General features: G+C 47.8%; 1 protein-coding gene and 1 pseudogene across 2 annotated transcripts in view; both read right to left on the bottom strand.

Annotated features, from left to right (window-relative positions):
• Window positions 1–717: 717 nt before the first annotated feature.
• Window positions 718–849, bottom strand: LOC144095726 (U2 spliceosomal RNA; annotated as a pseudogene).
• Window positions 850–12749: 11900 nt separating this feature from the next.
• pav (kinesin family member pavarotti) overlaps window positions 12750–15330 on the bottom strand; it is a 58056-nt gene continuing 55475 nt past the window's right edge. For both annotated transcript variants that reach the window (XM_077627409.1, XM_077627410.1), the window contains exons 22-24: window positions 15192–15249; window positions 15045–15088; window positions 12750–12914 (exon numbers count right to left, since the gene is read on the bottom strand). In XM_077627409.1, coding sequence (XP_077483535.1) covers window positions 12899–12914; window positions 15045–15088; window positions 15192–15249 — 118 coding nt within the window. In that variant the 3' untranslated portion in view covers window positions 12750–12898. The remainder of the gene's footprint in view (window positions 12915–15044; window positions 15089–15191; window positions 15250–15330) is intronic.

Here is a 15330-nt window from a genome sequence, read left to right as displayed (position 1 = left end):
CAAACCGCCGGCAGTAGAGGATGAAATTATCTATCGTTTCAAGGTCCCCGCATGACGCACATAGATTCGATGGCGTCAACCCAGAACGGCATAAATATAGATTAAGGCGAGGAATCCTACCGCGCAACAGCGTCATGGAAACCTCACATTGTCTAGATGTGCAGGAACGTATGTTCCATGGGAATTTCAAATGTTCGAAATCCGCTGTACCAAGGATGGGCTCACGGCTCAGGTAATGGTGTATTTGCGTTGCTGATAGGAAGAAAGAAAAGGAAAGTGTCCGGGCCTGCCTGCTGGCTCAAGCCGAGCCATGCTCGCTGCCACGTGCTGAAAGTAGGAGAGTTAAAGGATAGGAGTAATAATAATAATAATTGGTTTTTAGGGAAAGGAAATGGCGCAGTATCTGTCTCATATATCGTTGGACACCTGAACCGCGCCGTAAGGGAAGGAATAAAGGAGGAAGTGAAAGAAGAAAGGAAGATAGAGGTGCCGTAGTGGAGGGCTCCGGAATAATTTCGACCACCTGGGGATCTTTAACGTGCACTGACATCGCACAGCACAGGGCGCCTTAGCGTTTTTCCTCCATAAAAACGCAGCCGCCGCGGTCGGGTTCGAGCCCGGGAACTCCGGATCAGTAGTCAAGCGCCCTAACCACTGAGCCACCGCGGCGGGTAAAGGATAGGAGAGCAAAGATGGAAAGAAAAGGCGCGCGCTAATATGCCCCGGGCCGATCCCGGAGGCAGTGCAATACCGGGCCGACCCGTGCCAGAGTGCTTCAAGCCAAGCGCTCCGCCATATTCCAAAAATAAGTTTAATATCAAAGAGGCGCCATCAGGCGGCTTTAGGCAGAGCGCGTTGGCGCCTCTTTGGATGTCTTCAAAAGCACCTTGTGCAAAAATAAGCAGCTCTCACTGCCAGCGAAGTTCTCCATGAGGTCCAGGAGGTGTTTAGCCCGGCCTGAAGTCAAGATTCATGGAGCCCATGCGGATCGCGGCCGCTGCGCTCGGGTCCTTTGAAGAGTCGTCTCTTGAAGGATTCATGGCTGTCTCTGACGTTATCACTGAGGTTGAGCTTATGCGTTGTTGGGAAACAGAACTTCGGAGATAACGTCAATGCACACATGGAAACATTTTTTTTAACCTCATTCAAGCAACAGCTGCCGGAGAAAGCGTTTCTTGGAGGAAAGCCCGGAGGCTTCGGAAGCCCGCCGCTCACGAAAAGCGCGCGGAAATGAATATAGTAGCTTTGAGATTCGACTGCCGCGAGGGTTGAGTACTCAGGCGCACGGCTGCTGAGCTGGACTACCTGGCTTCGAACTTTACTGTAGGGGCCGCGTTTAGATGGAGGAGAAAGGCGCGTTATTTCGCACTGTTTACTTGGGGGGGGAGTGAACGACGGGAGTGAGCTGCCGGTGCATTTGGACAAAAGGAGTGGGGCAGTAACTTTTTCGCTTCACGGCCGACACTTCAGCATCAATAGCATTACGCATATCAATTCGTACCCCAATACTCGTAACGCGTTACGGCTGCCCTAAATAGCTTGTGCAACGCTAAAAGAGTTTTCGCTCTGAAATTATAAGGTTGTCTGCACCGCTGGATAATGAGGATGCACGGAGCTAAAGAAACGTGCACCGGCAGTAAATGTTATCAGGATTAAACTATATGGGTGATCGTTGTGCTCTAAACGCAGCACGTTTGGGGAAGGCAAGACCCAGAAATGTCTAGCGGGTCCAACAAAGGGAGAATGAGCTGGATACCATAGCCGGAAAAGTGCAACACGGGAAGATGCCAAAATGCACAGTAACAAATACACGTTAGACCTTTTGGCACCCCTCCAGAAACTAAAGCAGAATAATGAGTGATTGGCGTGTGGCGGCAGTTCGAAAACAAATGCTGCGACGGGAAACCACAAGGTGTACTGGCTAGGTATGTCCATCCGGAATGCCAATGGTGTAATCGTCCTGTTTTTCTTTTCTCACGCACGTAGTATCCGTACAATTTACCTTATGCCAAGTGGGTGAAATGCTCTTGAAGGCAATTGACCAGACCCACCTCTATGCATCATTACTTCAGTATGCCTTAACAAAGTATTCTCTTTGAGTGTGAATGCGCATCCAGCTGCACGTCGCCAGTTTCAGTGATGTCCGTCTGTGGTGGTGAAGGCGTTTATTGATACAGAGGCGTTTGGGGCACGTCGGCCCCTTAAATCTTTGTCACTTTAAATCGTCACCATTATTGCATGCCGTCGCACCAAATGTATTACAACAGGCCTTCTAACCTCTGTAGTTTTCCTGAATGGCACAAGGTTCTCTTGGACTCCGATATAAATCCGCGTGCTCATTATTATCTCTCTCATCATCACACTCTCGTAAATCAGCCTGACTAATCCCATTTAAGGACAACGGCTTCTCCCATATCCCTCAAACTAACCGTGTCTTTTGACAGGTTCGTCAAACTTATCTCCAGAAACTAGCTAATCTCATCTGCCCATCTGATTTTCTGCAGTCTGTTTCGCTTGCTTCCTCCTACGATCCCTTACAACCAAATAAGACCATCGGTTATCTGCCTTCACATTACATCTGCTTGCAATTGCGTTTATCCTTGATTTCAAATACGCTGTCATTTAGCAGAGTTTGTTCTGTGGCCAATTCTCCTCTCTTCATCTGTATTGACGTTGCATCTAGCATGCTAATTCTATTGTCCGCTGTGTTGTCCGCAACATAAATTCTAAGGCTTTCCGTAAGTATAGGCAGTGTTTCGGCTTCGTATGTAGGCGCGGGAAAGAAAAATGTATGTTGCTTTCGTGTTAAAGGGTATTTGAAATGTGCTATTCATGACCGGAGTTTGCCTGCTAAGTGGCGTTTATTCTCCTGTTACTTCGATCTCGTGCTCATAATCAGCGACTATCTGCCCTAAGTAGATGCATTCATGTTTCGTTTCCAAAAGAAAAATTCTCAGCTCTTCCGATGCTATTGAATATTATACCCCTGTCACACGGACACAGTAAAGGTACTTTGAACTAATGCTCCATTACTCTAAGGACGAACGCGCGCTGCCACACGGACGCGCCAAAGGACACCTAGCTCAAAGGAGCTTCGAAACAAGGCAGCTCGAATTCGTCGTTTGAGGCTTCAAGGGAGTACTCTCCCTCTTAGCGAGTTAACAGCATAAATAAATTGAGAAAAGAAACGTTCAATTTTAATTTTATAAATTCACTTCATAAGATTAGTGGTGTTTTAAAATATAAGATCATTTGTTTTGTGGCAGTCTCACCACGCCATACTCTCGTTCCAGATATACGAGCGTCACGGTAGCCACGGCTCAGTGTGGCCAGCACTGTGATGTTATGCTCTGTACTTGGAAAATCATGTCATTATTGCAGTTAAAATTGCGTTGCTTTAACATAATACGGTTATAAAACTAATTTACTAAAAAAAATGTGACATTCCTGTATTTACATGTGCAGTGAGGTTTGCAATTTTAATAACGCTTTTCGCCGATGAGGGCGCTAAAAACTTCTTGCGAATACTTGCGAAGGTCGTTCCGCAACCGTGTAGCACGGACGAACTCCCTTGAAGTAGTGCTCCTTTGGGAGCGTAAATGAACATTAGTTCAAAGTGCCTTTAGAGTGCCCGTGTGACCGGGGTATTATACTTCTTTGTAAAGTTTTGAACGACCACCTTCCATCTTGTCTCCGCTGTGGCTCAGTGGTTATGGCGCTTGGCTGCTGACCCGAAAGACGCGGATTCGATCGCGGCTGTGGCGGTCGCATTTCGATGCAGGCGAAATTCTAGGAGTTCGTGTACTGTGCGATGTCACTGCACGTTAATGAAACCTGATGGTCAAAATTTTGGGATCCCTTCACTACGGCGTCCCTCATAGCCTGAGTCGGTTTGATACGTTAAACATTCATTAAACATAAACCATAAACCGTAACTTGTGTACTCAAGGCAAAATTGATTATGCGATTTTTTGTTCTCTTGAGTGAAAAACGGATTGCCTATAGTTATCGCAGGCTTACGCTAATGTCCCTTTGGTTTAATTCATGGTTGTGTCAAACCAATACGTAAGATATCCCAAAACTTTTTAGTCACTTCGCAGTTCACATATGCAAATAGCCACGTGTTCGCTGGATAGGGATTTCTTGAGAAGAGCGTGGAAGCGTTGCTGACGCCATTTTGTTCCCGACGGCGTTCCAACTTAAATAATAATAATTGGTTTTGGGGGAAAGGAAATGGCGCAGTATCTGTCTCATATATCGTTGGACACCTGAACCGCGCCGTAAGAGATAAGATAGGGAGTGAAAAAAGAAAGGAAGAAGAGGTGCCGTAGTGGAGGGCTCCGAAATAATTTCGACCACCTGGGGATCTTTAACGTGCACTGACATCGCACAGCATACGGGTGGTGGTGGTGAAAAACATTTATAAGCAAATAAATTTTTACAGAAAGGTGATTGGGGTAGGACCCTATTGGCCCTTTCCCCTCACAGTACTAGGTGGAGCCCCTATTCCGGGGCCCCATTGGCAAGCAACGCCGCCCGCGTCCGTTGAACCAAGGCCTTTTGGCTCTTCAGGTCTTGACAGCCGAGCAGGGCCGCCTCCCAGTCCTCTCTGGTGGGGTTGGGGTTGGGGGGGATAGATGGGTTAGATTGACACGCCCAAACCATGTGGAAGGTGTCAGACACCTCCCCACAGAACTGGCACGTGCCATCAAAGGATGTATTGAAGTGTTTAAGCACCGCCGGGCACAGTACAGTGTTACTGAGAATTTTATGAGGAGGCGCTCGTCAGCGCGATCCAGACCCTTACAAGGGGCCGGGTAGCGCCGGTGCTCCTCCTTGTAGTAATCGGTGATTTGTTTGAATGTAATGGCCAGATTGTCTGATTGGGAGTACCCTTCCAAGGACAGGGAGATAGCCCGGGGAGAGAGTGCGCGGGCGGCCTGATCGGCCTGTTCGTTTCCCTGCAGGCCCTGGTGACCGGGGGCCCAAATCAGGTTGCGTGGAGTTGGATCTTCAGATCGACAGCGATATTCCAGTATGCGCCAGGCAAGCGGGGGAGCCCAGCCCAACTCGTAGTTCCGACAGGCGGGCGCTTTAGCGTTTTTCCTCCATAAAAACGCAGCCGCCGCGGTCGGGTTCGAACCCGGGGTCCAACTTCTGGAGTTTACCTGAATGGGACAAGCTTCGCCGCTAGGAAGGCCAGCCGCCTTCTTTGGTCAACGAAAGTGTAAGATTCCTCAAACTTTTCTACGATTTCTTTAGTGAATACCTTGCATGATTATGGTATGTTTGCTGATGCATGGTGTGCACTATACTCTGGTATCGAAAGATTCTTTTCTTCAGCTTATCCCGCTATCTGTGGTATAGGAAATCTATCTTGAGCACTTTTATTCCCTGTAGTGTATTTTCAGCGCTCAGCGCTAATTTCGCGCTCCTTAATGCACAGGAAGCGTTGCAGTGAATTTTTGAACAAAAACCAACACTGATGATGATGACTGCCAGCGCCAAAACCTTGTGCATTATAATGGACGGAATGGTGTTGGTACCCTCGTGGTAGTCGGAATCGTTTTATGATTCGGCATAGTTTAATCCTTCAGTTGAGTTAAACCAGAACCCGGTTAAAAAATAATTAGATTCACATGTGTAATAATTTGAATACTCGCCCATACTTCAACGCTCGGCTAACGATGGGACACTTTCGGGAGCTCTTCGAAAGCTGCCCGCGCCACTGACGCCGGACGTCCATGAGAAGTTATCGCTCGGAATGTTCACGAAGATTTCATTTCGTGTGCTGCGTGCATCATTATTTATTTTGTCTGCCCTTTTGCTAGGCTAAATGTCCGGCAAAAATTTTTTTTTCTTATCGCATTCCTAACGTGGCAAGCTCGGACTGATTTCTGAGTGAAAGACCTGCAATGTCTTCACTATAATTTCTAGAATCGCCTAACTGCTAGCCTCAGCGGAGTAACACTCCAAACAGCTGAGTATAGTCACTCAACCACTGAATTTGCTTGCATCTTGCGTCTTGTGCTCGGCAGCAAAATTTTCCATTAAAGAAACTTTCGTTTCATTCGGGGTGAACCACATAGATTCGCTACATGCATTGTAGACGTTCAGGTTCACCGATTTGCAAGAATGCAGGTTTCAATGACAGAATGCAACCTTCGCATGATAAGCTCAGGATTATTTCACTCATGTATGGGTTGCATGAGCGTTTTTGCTATAAGTATATTGCTCCTTAATTCAAATGGTATTAAGCAGGAATCCACATGTCTAAACAACTGAAGGTAATGTGTGGATGCCAGAGGCCGATACCTTGTTTTACAACGTTAATATGAGGTGAGGGTGACGAAGAATTTTGCAGTTCATCAAGTCCACGAAGCTTCGGCCCCTCAGTGATAAGGGCACTCGACTGCTGCGCCAGAGTACCCGGTATCAATCCAGTCAGCAGAGGCAGCGTTTCGATCGAGCCGAAACTAGAAGGGCGCTCGTGTGCTGTGCTATATGTCAGTGCACGTTAAAGATCCGCAGGTGGTCCAAATTATTGCGGAGCCCTCCACTGCGGCACTCTTTATTTCTTCTTTCACTACCACTTTCCCGAACCCGACCGCGGCGGCTGCGTTTTTATGGAGGAAAAACGCTAAGGCGCCCGTGTGCTGTGCGATGTCAGTGCACGTTAAAGATCCCCAGGAGGTCGAAATTATGCCGGAGCCCTCCACTACGGCACCTATTCTTCCTTTCTTCTTTCACTCCCTCCTTTATCCCATCCCTTACGGCGCGGTTCAGGTGTCCAAAGATATATGAGACAGATACTGCGCCATTTCCTTTCCCCAAAAAACCAATTATTATTATTACCACTTTCCTCCTTTCCCTTGCGCTGTGGTTGGGGCGACCACCGGGATAAGACAGTTACTGCACCGTTTCCTTTCCTCAAACAACCCACTTCTCAACGGCAATTTTCATTGTACAGCACACGGCTGTTTTTTTTTTTTTGCTCTTCGTCGATAGAGTAAAGCAAATTGAAGAGATTAATATCTCCACTTCGCCTAAATCTGAAATTTTAATTTGACATTGATTAAAACTTCGATGCAACGCCGCTAGTAGACAATCAGCGTTGAAAGCAAGCAAAAGTTCCACTTAAACGTTGAATTTGTTGAGCAGAAGCCTTTTACGGGGCTACTAATTTTTTTGTGCGCTGAATACATTAGCTATCGGTACCTAATCAAATAAGCACCGGCTCTATTTGCGGTATACCGGTTTCAGCTGTCGAGTCGGCTATTATTTGTGCATAAACACGCGCTTACGATCAAGTATTGATTACCGCCGTCAGTTGGTTTTGTAACTAGTGGTGTCGGCCAGATATGTGCTGCCATATACCAATTTTGTACACATTGAATGCTGGTCTGGCGGTTAAATAAACTTCCCTCTTGATGCGAAAGCTTTACTGGCCGCGAACTTGACATGAGAACACGTGCTTCGCCGCGGATATTTCTTCCCCTCTCTCTCTATTCCCCTAGTCACTACTGCGCATGCGCCACTAGTAGCACCGAGCCACAGGTGTTCCGCCGCTGCGCAGCGCCGCGGCTTTCCTCAAAATCGAACTTCCAATTTTCCGTTCTCTCTTTCTTCTTTCCCTCCCTCTTTATCCCTTCCTTTGCGGCTCGGTTCGGGTGTCCACCGAGATATGTGAGACGGTTGATGCGCCATTTTCTCTCGTCAAAAACCAAACAAGAAATTATTCCGGAGCCCTCCACTACGGCACCTCTCTTTCTTCTTTCACTCCCTCCTTTACCCTTCCCTTACGGCGCAGTTCAGGTGTCCAACGATATATGAGACAGATACTGCGCCATTTCCTTTCCCCCAAAACCAATTATTATTATACGAGTGAGTAAATAGTTTGTATATATTACTTCGCCCCCTATCATCTCTTCCTGTCCCCTCACCTCTTTCACTTCATTTCTCCATTCTGCCTGATATCCTTTATTTCCGCTGCCCCAGCTCAGGTGCTTCAGTATCGATGGCAGATGCAGGAGCTAGCAAAAATCTTTTCCTTCCTTTTTGCTATTATTTTAATAAAAACCACTAACATCTTGGGTCCAAGGACCCGCAGCAAATATTAAATTAGGTATCAGATATCGTGGTGGCAGCACCTACCTAGTACCATCATCATATGAGACGCCAAAAGGACAGCTTTATGATTGGTTTTGGGGGAAAGGAAATGGCGCAGTATCTGTCACCTGAACCGCGCCATAAGGGAAGGGATAAAGGAGGGAGTGAAAGAAGAAATGAAGAGGTGCCGAGGATGGAGGCTTGACACGGCGCCGTTTTGGGGAAATGTCGCTTGTACTGCTAACGCAGGGGTGGGCAGCTCTGTAGCTATGGGACGGTGGGGTGGGCACGTCGGTGTCAGTTCTTGAAGATGGAGGCCTCACACGCCACCGTTTTGGGGAAATGTCGCTCTCACTGCTAATGCAGGGGTGAGCAGCTCCGTAGCTGTAAGATATGGTGGGGTGGGCACGTGGGTGTCACTTCTTGAGGATGGAGGCCTCACACGCCGCCGTTTGGGGGAATGTCGCTCATACTACTAACGCAGAAAAACCTCTAAAAAACTCAGAGGCAACTCTTCATGCTCGAGACAAAATTACGCTTAGAAAGAGGCGGTTGCGCACAGGCGGCCAGACATCGAGGAAGCACGACACCGGGTTGTCGACCAATCAACTTTACAGGATTGCATAAATAACATGCGTGGGCCTATTTCGTCCCCGAAATGAGATTGGCTATGTATCGTGGGAGTAGATGTGGCGCGCTTTAGTTTCGATTTCCGTTGTCATTCTCGGCGCTCATTGTTGTAATGTTTAGCAAAGGTGATCGTGACCACCCTGTTTACGCGCTTAATTTGACCGAAACCTCTTTGAATGCAGATTGTGAGGCCATCCCGTGAATTTGGCGCGTACAGTTTCATAGGTTGAACGTGGGTTTCCGACCTCGGCTTCCGTTTAAGACGCGAGGAGGCCAGGAAACACAGTTTCCGCCTGTTAAGGCTCGCTGCCACTCCCATGGGGTTTTGCATCCCCAGATGATGGGCCCCGGCCAACCCATCCCCACCAAGCACTGGCGTTGCACCGGAACAAAGCCTAGTAGCCGAAACTACACCGGCCCGTATCCGGTGGTGTGTGTGTGTGGGGGGGGGGGGGGGGCACGGGCAGGCCGCGCAGTCGGATTTCCCCCATTCTTTTTAGGTTGCCCCAACCTAATATTTGTTAAGGCTTGCCGTTGAATATACGAGCGCTATGCGTCTACGGTATTTAGACAAAAGAAAAAACAGCCGTAGTTGTTCCCTGCAGAGACCATATCTTCCACGTGCGTAGCGTGTGCTTCAGTACAAGAATGAGCACTTCAAGTGACTGTCGAGCAACCTCTGTTCTGCTCCCTGTATAAGAAAAAGTTTAGGCTCATGGGCGTAAGTTGTTCACAGTCGGCGCCTATGTAAGAAAAGCACTTTTCCAATTTTTAGGCAACGCAGCCCCGGACTAGGAAGCCATCTTAAACTCGCATATGAAGACATTCAAGATGCATAAGGGCTTGTGTGAAGCGTGCTTGAACTTGTATGTTCGGCCTTGAACATCACATGTTCAGCCCGTTGTATTATACCCCCACTGCCTCCCATGTTGACTTTCTCCTTATTTCGACCTGTCCCATTATCCGAATCTACTAGCATCTAATATCAGTGTCAGTTCCGCGAACATCTTCACCATTTGTCAATTGTAAGCTTTCTTTTGATGTACCGTTCAAAATACAAGATCTTCACCTGTTCCGACAATTCATAAAGAAGCGAATTATCATCGTCGAGACTGCTATCCGTCTAGTGGACTGTGTCGCGCCCCAAATTGACCAGCACGAGGCGGCTACCGTTAGCTTAGACACCGTTCTTGCTTGAAATTACAAGTGTATAACAAGTGAAAACGGTTTGTTACAGGCCCGAGGGTGCGATAGACAATCTTTTTGCTTTGCCCCTCTTTTAGGTCGCGGATGTATCTCTGGACTCCTGGGCAATGTCCCATACCAGCGCCTCAAGCAGAGCATCCTGGACCGCACCACGGTGTCTGAGAGCGCGCGCCTTCGGCCCCTGCTCACTGACGAAGAGCTTGGACATCGCCACCCTTCCCAGCTGCTCATTAGCATGCGGAAGCTGAGCTCCTGGGAGAAAGCAACGTCGACTCCAGTGGTGCGTTGTTGAGGGAGCTTTTCCTGCAGCATTTGCAGCAGTCCACCCGCCTCGTCCCGACTGCTGCAGGCGAAAAGTGACTCTCGATCACATCGCCCAGTTGGCTGATCAAGTCCACGGCGCGCATTCTCATTCCGTCGCCGCCCTCACTTCCACACCAGAGTCCTCTGCCATGTCCCAGTTAGAGGCCCGGATCGACCAGCTCGCCACTACTTTTGGCGCCTTGTGGGCGTCCCAACATGATCAACACTGTTCCTTCCTACGTCCTGGCCACCGTTCTGCTTCCCCAGCGACCCACGCTCGCGCCGGTCTCCCATCTCACTTATGTGCTGGTACCGTATACTTTACAGCACCGTGCCCGCCGATGCACTTTCCCATGCAACTAGTCGTCTTAGCCCTGGACCGCATTACCGGCCTGCGCTTCCTCGTCGACACGCGAGCCGAGGTCAGCGTACTGCCGGCCTCCAAATCAGACTGCACTTCCAAGTCAACTGGATCTCCTCTTCTTGTGCCGAACTCTTCTCCGATCGCCACGCATGGTCTGCGGTCCCTCACTCTCGACATTAGTCTGCGGCGCACTTTCCGTGTCTTCATTATAGCCAACGTCTATCAGCCCATTCTCGTCTGATTTTCTGGCCCATTTCGACCTGGATGTCGGTAAGTGCCGCCATTTCCTCATTCACAGCAAGACGCGCCTTTCCATTGCTGGCATTATGTCGGCTGTCGCTCCCACTCAGTGTTACTAGAACATTGGCTCCCACTGGCATCCACACGCTAATTCCGCTATGCCCATACGGTGAAGTCCTGTAAGACTTTTCTGAGGTCACAAAGCCCTGCAGTCTAAACCAGCCACCCAGGCACAGCGTAACCCACACCATTGTTACGTGTGGTCCACCTGTCACAGCATGACCACCCCATCTCTTCAGTGAGTGTCTCGCAATTGCTAAAAGGGAATTGGGGCACATGCTCCAGCTGGGTATAATACGACCTTTGTCCAGCACTTGGGCCTCACCCCTCCATCTGGTGCCCAAGAAGGAACCAGGAAACTGGCGCTGTACGGAGACTACCGAGCGCTCAATGCTCAAGGGTCCACGATACCTACCCCTTCCCCACATCCAATATTTAAGCACCAGCACCAACTTGGAAGGATGCAAGATCCCTAGCAAAGTGGACCTTGTAAAGGCGTGTCGCCAAACCCCTGTCGAGCCTGCCGATGTACCGAGGACAGCCATCACTACATATTTCGGCCTGTTTGAGCACGTGCGCATGCCTTTTGGGCTCCGCAACGCAGCTGTTTTGAATGATTTATTGACAAGATGATGCGCGGACTCCTGGCTGTGTTTGCCTACATTGATGACATCCTCGTCGCAAGTCGTGCACCGCAAGAGCATGAGTGTCACCTCCGGGAACTCTTTGCTTGCCTACAGCAATTTGGTCTGGTAGCCAATGTCCAGAAATGTCTTCAGGTCCCCCGAGCTCAATGTTCTGGTACCGATTGAAAGAGTGTAATCAAGCTTTCAAATGACGCCTGCATTGCGCTGTTTGAACAAGAAAAACGTGCAGAATGCTTGCAAAAATGAAGCCTAAAATAGAGCATTCGCTCAGCTGGAGTGGGACTTCACCCTAAGGGGGGAAGAGGGCCTTAAAAAAATATTGATTATTGAAGTCACAGTTATGAGATCTTCAGGGAACATATATTTTTTCGTGCCAATTCCAAATATGTCATTTAAATTTATGTAAAAACTAGTTCTTGTACATTTATGCAATGTGTTAGGTAACTGTTTGCCGGGAGCTTTATAGATATTGTGCTGCAGGGAACTTGCTAAAATGCATGAGTAATTTCTCTTGACATCACAGAATGCAATAACGGTCACTTCAGAAATAGGAATACAAATGTTTCTTTCTGTATGCAAAGCACGCAATATTCAATGTTGGATCTCCACACTTCGCACTAATGGAAACACGGGTGTGAGCATACGTATCTAGAGTGCCCAAGCAGTGCTCTGTAGAGCTTACGAAGTAAAAGCTTATAACAGGTACTGGGTTTCACTGACAATGCTTGCGCTCGAGCGTAGCCGTGTAGACATACAAGTGGCACTAGTGCAAGTACTGTGACCCTAAAAAACACTTGCATTAGAATTCTGCTTTTACAGCGATAGCTGTTAGGCACTTGTCCCCGGCTTTCTCGTCGCCGTCGGCGTAACCGGTCAACCTGGGTTGCATAAGCCTACGGGTGGCTGTTTGGTACAGCCACCTCACGTGACCACTACAACAGTGGCTATGTGACTAAACAGCTATCGCTGAATTTCGCATTACATAGCCGTAACCATCCTGAGAGTTTTTTTTTTTTGCCAGCAGCACACCGCCCAGCACTCTTCATAAGCTTTACCATGACAGTACAAAGTGGCCCTGTTACAACCTGTCTATTAGCCTCCTTAATCGCGAGACAGTAAGCCTACACAGGCATTTTTTAAAATTTGATAGTGAACACTCATAGTCTCTAAAATAATTTATAATGAAAACATAATTCTTTTAAAAGCAAGTTTATTACATCACTTTCTGCAGTGCAGATTGTAGTCCATTGTCAAGTAGGCATCACACTTATATACATCAGTGAGGTTGGCACAAATACACACAGAATAGCATTTCTTTTTTCTTGCAGGTTCAACAAGGTCACACCCTCGAACGTCTGTAAAAGAAGAATCAATAAGTATAAATGCAAAGTAATGGAAGCTGAAATGAAGAAGTTAGCAACTGAAAGTGACAAATTTTATTACCACTGACACAAATAAAAGGGCAATTGACTCGCATAGGTATAAGCTAGCCTGGCTTCTATGCCAATTCTAGCTTCAGTCACACGACCACTGCTTAGATGTGGTGCACACGGAGTTTATTCCATGAAACTCTGTGGCATGCGGCTTAGAATCTCTACAGCGATGAAAAGAAGTGAACTCTATTTTTTAATGAAATCACCAAGGCAGAAAGCCAGGGTTAATTGGAATGTGTGTATACTGCAACACCCAGAGGTAAGACGGTCCACTTTTTGGATTCATTGCTTCAGATGTTCCAGCATTGCAGCACCCTTTGCTGCAAAGTCACTGATAAAAAGGCCATAACAGTATTTATTTCGAAAATGCCCATGCAGTGAATATGAAGGTTTCGTTAAAGCAAAGTTGAAGCATGCTAATTTATATGGTTGTCTGCGCAAGTTCTCCTTTGTTCTATATTTTAGAGATGAAGTTGAAGGTACCGTTATAAACATGAAAACGTGTTTGTGATGATGTGGATTGTGCCCCTGTGTGGTTCCGGGCGGACAACGAAAAAGTGTGGTCAAGGCGGGGCGAGCCGGGGCACGTGAAAGATCGAACGCCGGAGCTCGCCGCCAAGACAGCTGTGGCAGTGTAGGGCTGAGTGGCAGGACGTCCTTTCTGGAGATCGGCGTTATCCAAGGCTAGCTACCCTGCACCGGCCGGGCACCGAGGTCCGAGGTCTGGCTGCCCGTGCAGCACCACGCTACCCTGCTGCAGACTCACGCCTGCCTTTCCATGGCCGGCCAGCCTACCGACAAGCACCTGCCTGCTGATGCCAGCCTCCCGATGCCGGCCTCCCGTTAGCCGGGCTGTTTCTGCAATCCGGCTGCCTGCTGGTACCAGCTTCCTGGTATCCAGGACGTTACCACGGGCCGACTGCCTGCGGATACTTTCCCCAGTGACCGGCTGTACCCGTCCTGTCGTGTGCTCCGTCGCAGACGACCGTCGACAGTCGTCTACCTGCAGCACACGGTGGCAGGACGACGGAGCAGCACGCACCGGACCCCACAGAGGTTAGATTGAGCTAAAGAAAAAACAATTGACCTGCCCGCACCAGTAGGACGTTGTTGTTCCTCTTGCTGAACCCCTGTAGGTTTTTTTAAATGCCCCGTAGTGTTTGTGTGCGTGTGTGTTAGCATGCTGACGGACTAGGTATGTCAAATTTTGTCCTCATCACTCAAGAAAACTAAGTGTTGTGATGCTGAATGTGGCCTGTTTATTGCCCAGAGCTCCTGAACAGACCTGGGCCCATTAACTACATCACAGTGTTAACTATTACGCTTCAGGAAGTATTTGGTGTGCATGAAGTGGAAATTTAACAGTAGCAAATGTTAGTTCAAAGGTTCTTACTTAGCCCTGAAATAATAAATCAACAAAAACAAGAAATATACACAGAAAAGTGCTGTGAACACTATTGACAGCTGAGGTAGGTGCATCATTTATCCTAAGGAAACTGGGCCTAACCAGTTTTACAGGTATTAGATTTCCTTTGGAGCTGTATGGCTGCACTCAGGTTGTTAGTGGTAATTATTCCATTAACTGGAGGGAACAGATGCACTAGAGGACATCAGTTTTGTGAAGCCCGAAACGTGTAAGCAGCCAAAGCTTTCTGTTCTTTAACCGTTGTGGTAACATGTTACTGCAGGAACAGATGTCCCAGAAATGCAGAATCTGAGCAGATTTCAAATTTATTTGCTGCTGCCTGTCAGAAGTACCTTAATCACTTGGCAAGGAAACAAATTTCAATGCAACTGATAAACCAGATGTTGAAAAACCTTCAGGAGCCATGTAGGTACATAGTGACACCTGGAAACTAATTGAACTGACAGAAGGGGCAAGCACACTAAGCACATTCCTTCACATATTGACGTGTGACTAAAACACATCTGCAGCAGAAGAAATGCAATCTCATTAGTTTTTGATTCTGGCAGTCATTCTTCCAGCCCATGTGCACTCCCATTCAATATTCTTTACATAGCATGAAAAGGGCATCTGCAAAAGATACATACTTTATCACAGGAGGCTGAGAATGACCTTCAACTGAGACAGAGCACTGAAATGAAAAGAGAGGAACACAAAAGCAAAGCTTTAATTAGGTAACTGAAAGAAATAAATAAAAAAGTAACCTCAGATCAAGCAAGGCAAGTACTACTTACACGAGCAGAGACAAAGTCATCTCCGTCATCAGGCATTGCACGTCCACTGCTCCGCTTCCTAGAGTATGAAGAAAGGATGCATTAAAACCCCATTAATACATACCCACTCACCAACCAGTTGTGGTTAAAATGTAGTTCT

The sequence above is a fragment of the Amblyomma americanum genome, chromosome 6, assembly GCF_052857255.1.
Source record: "Amblyomma americanum isolate KBUSLIRL-KWMA chromosome 6, ASM5285725v1, whole genome shotgun sequence".
In the NCBI taxonomy this organism is placed as follows: Eukaryota; Metazoa; Arthropoda; class Arachnida; order Ixodida; family Ixodidae; genus Amblyomma; species Amblyomma americanum.
This window is presented reverse-complemented; position numbering and strand designations above follow the sequence as displayed.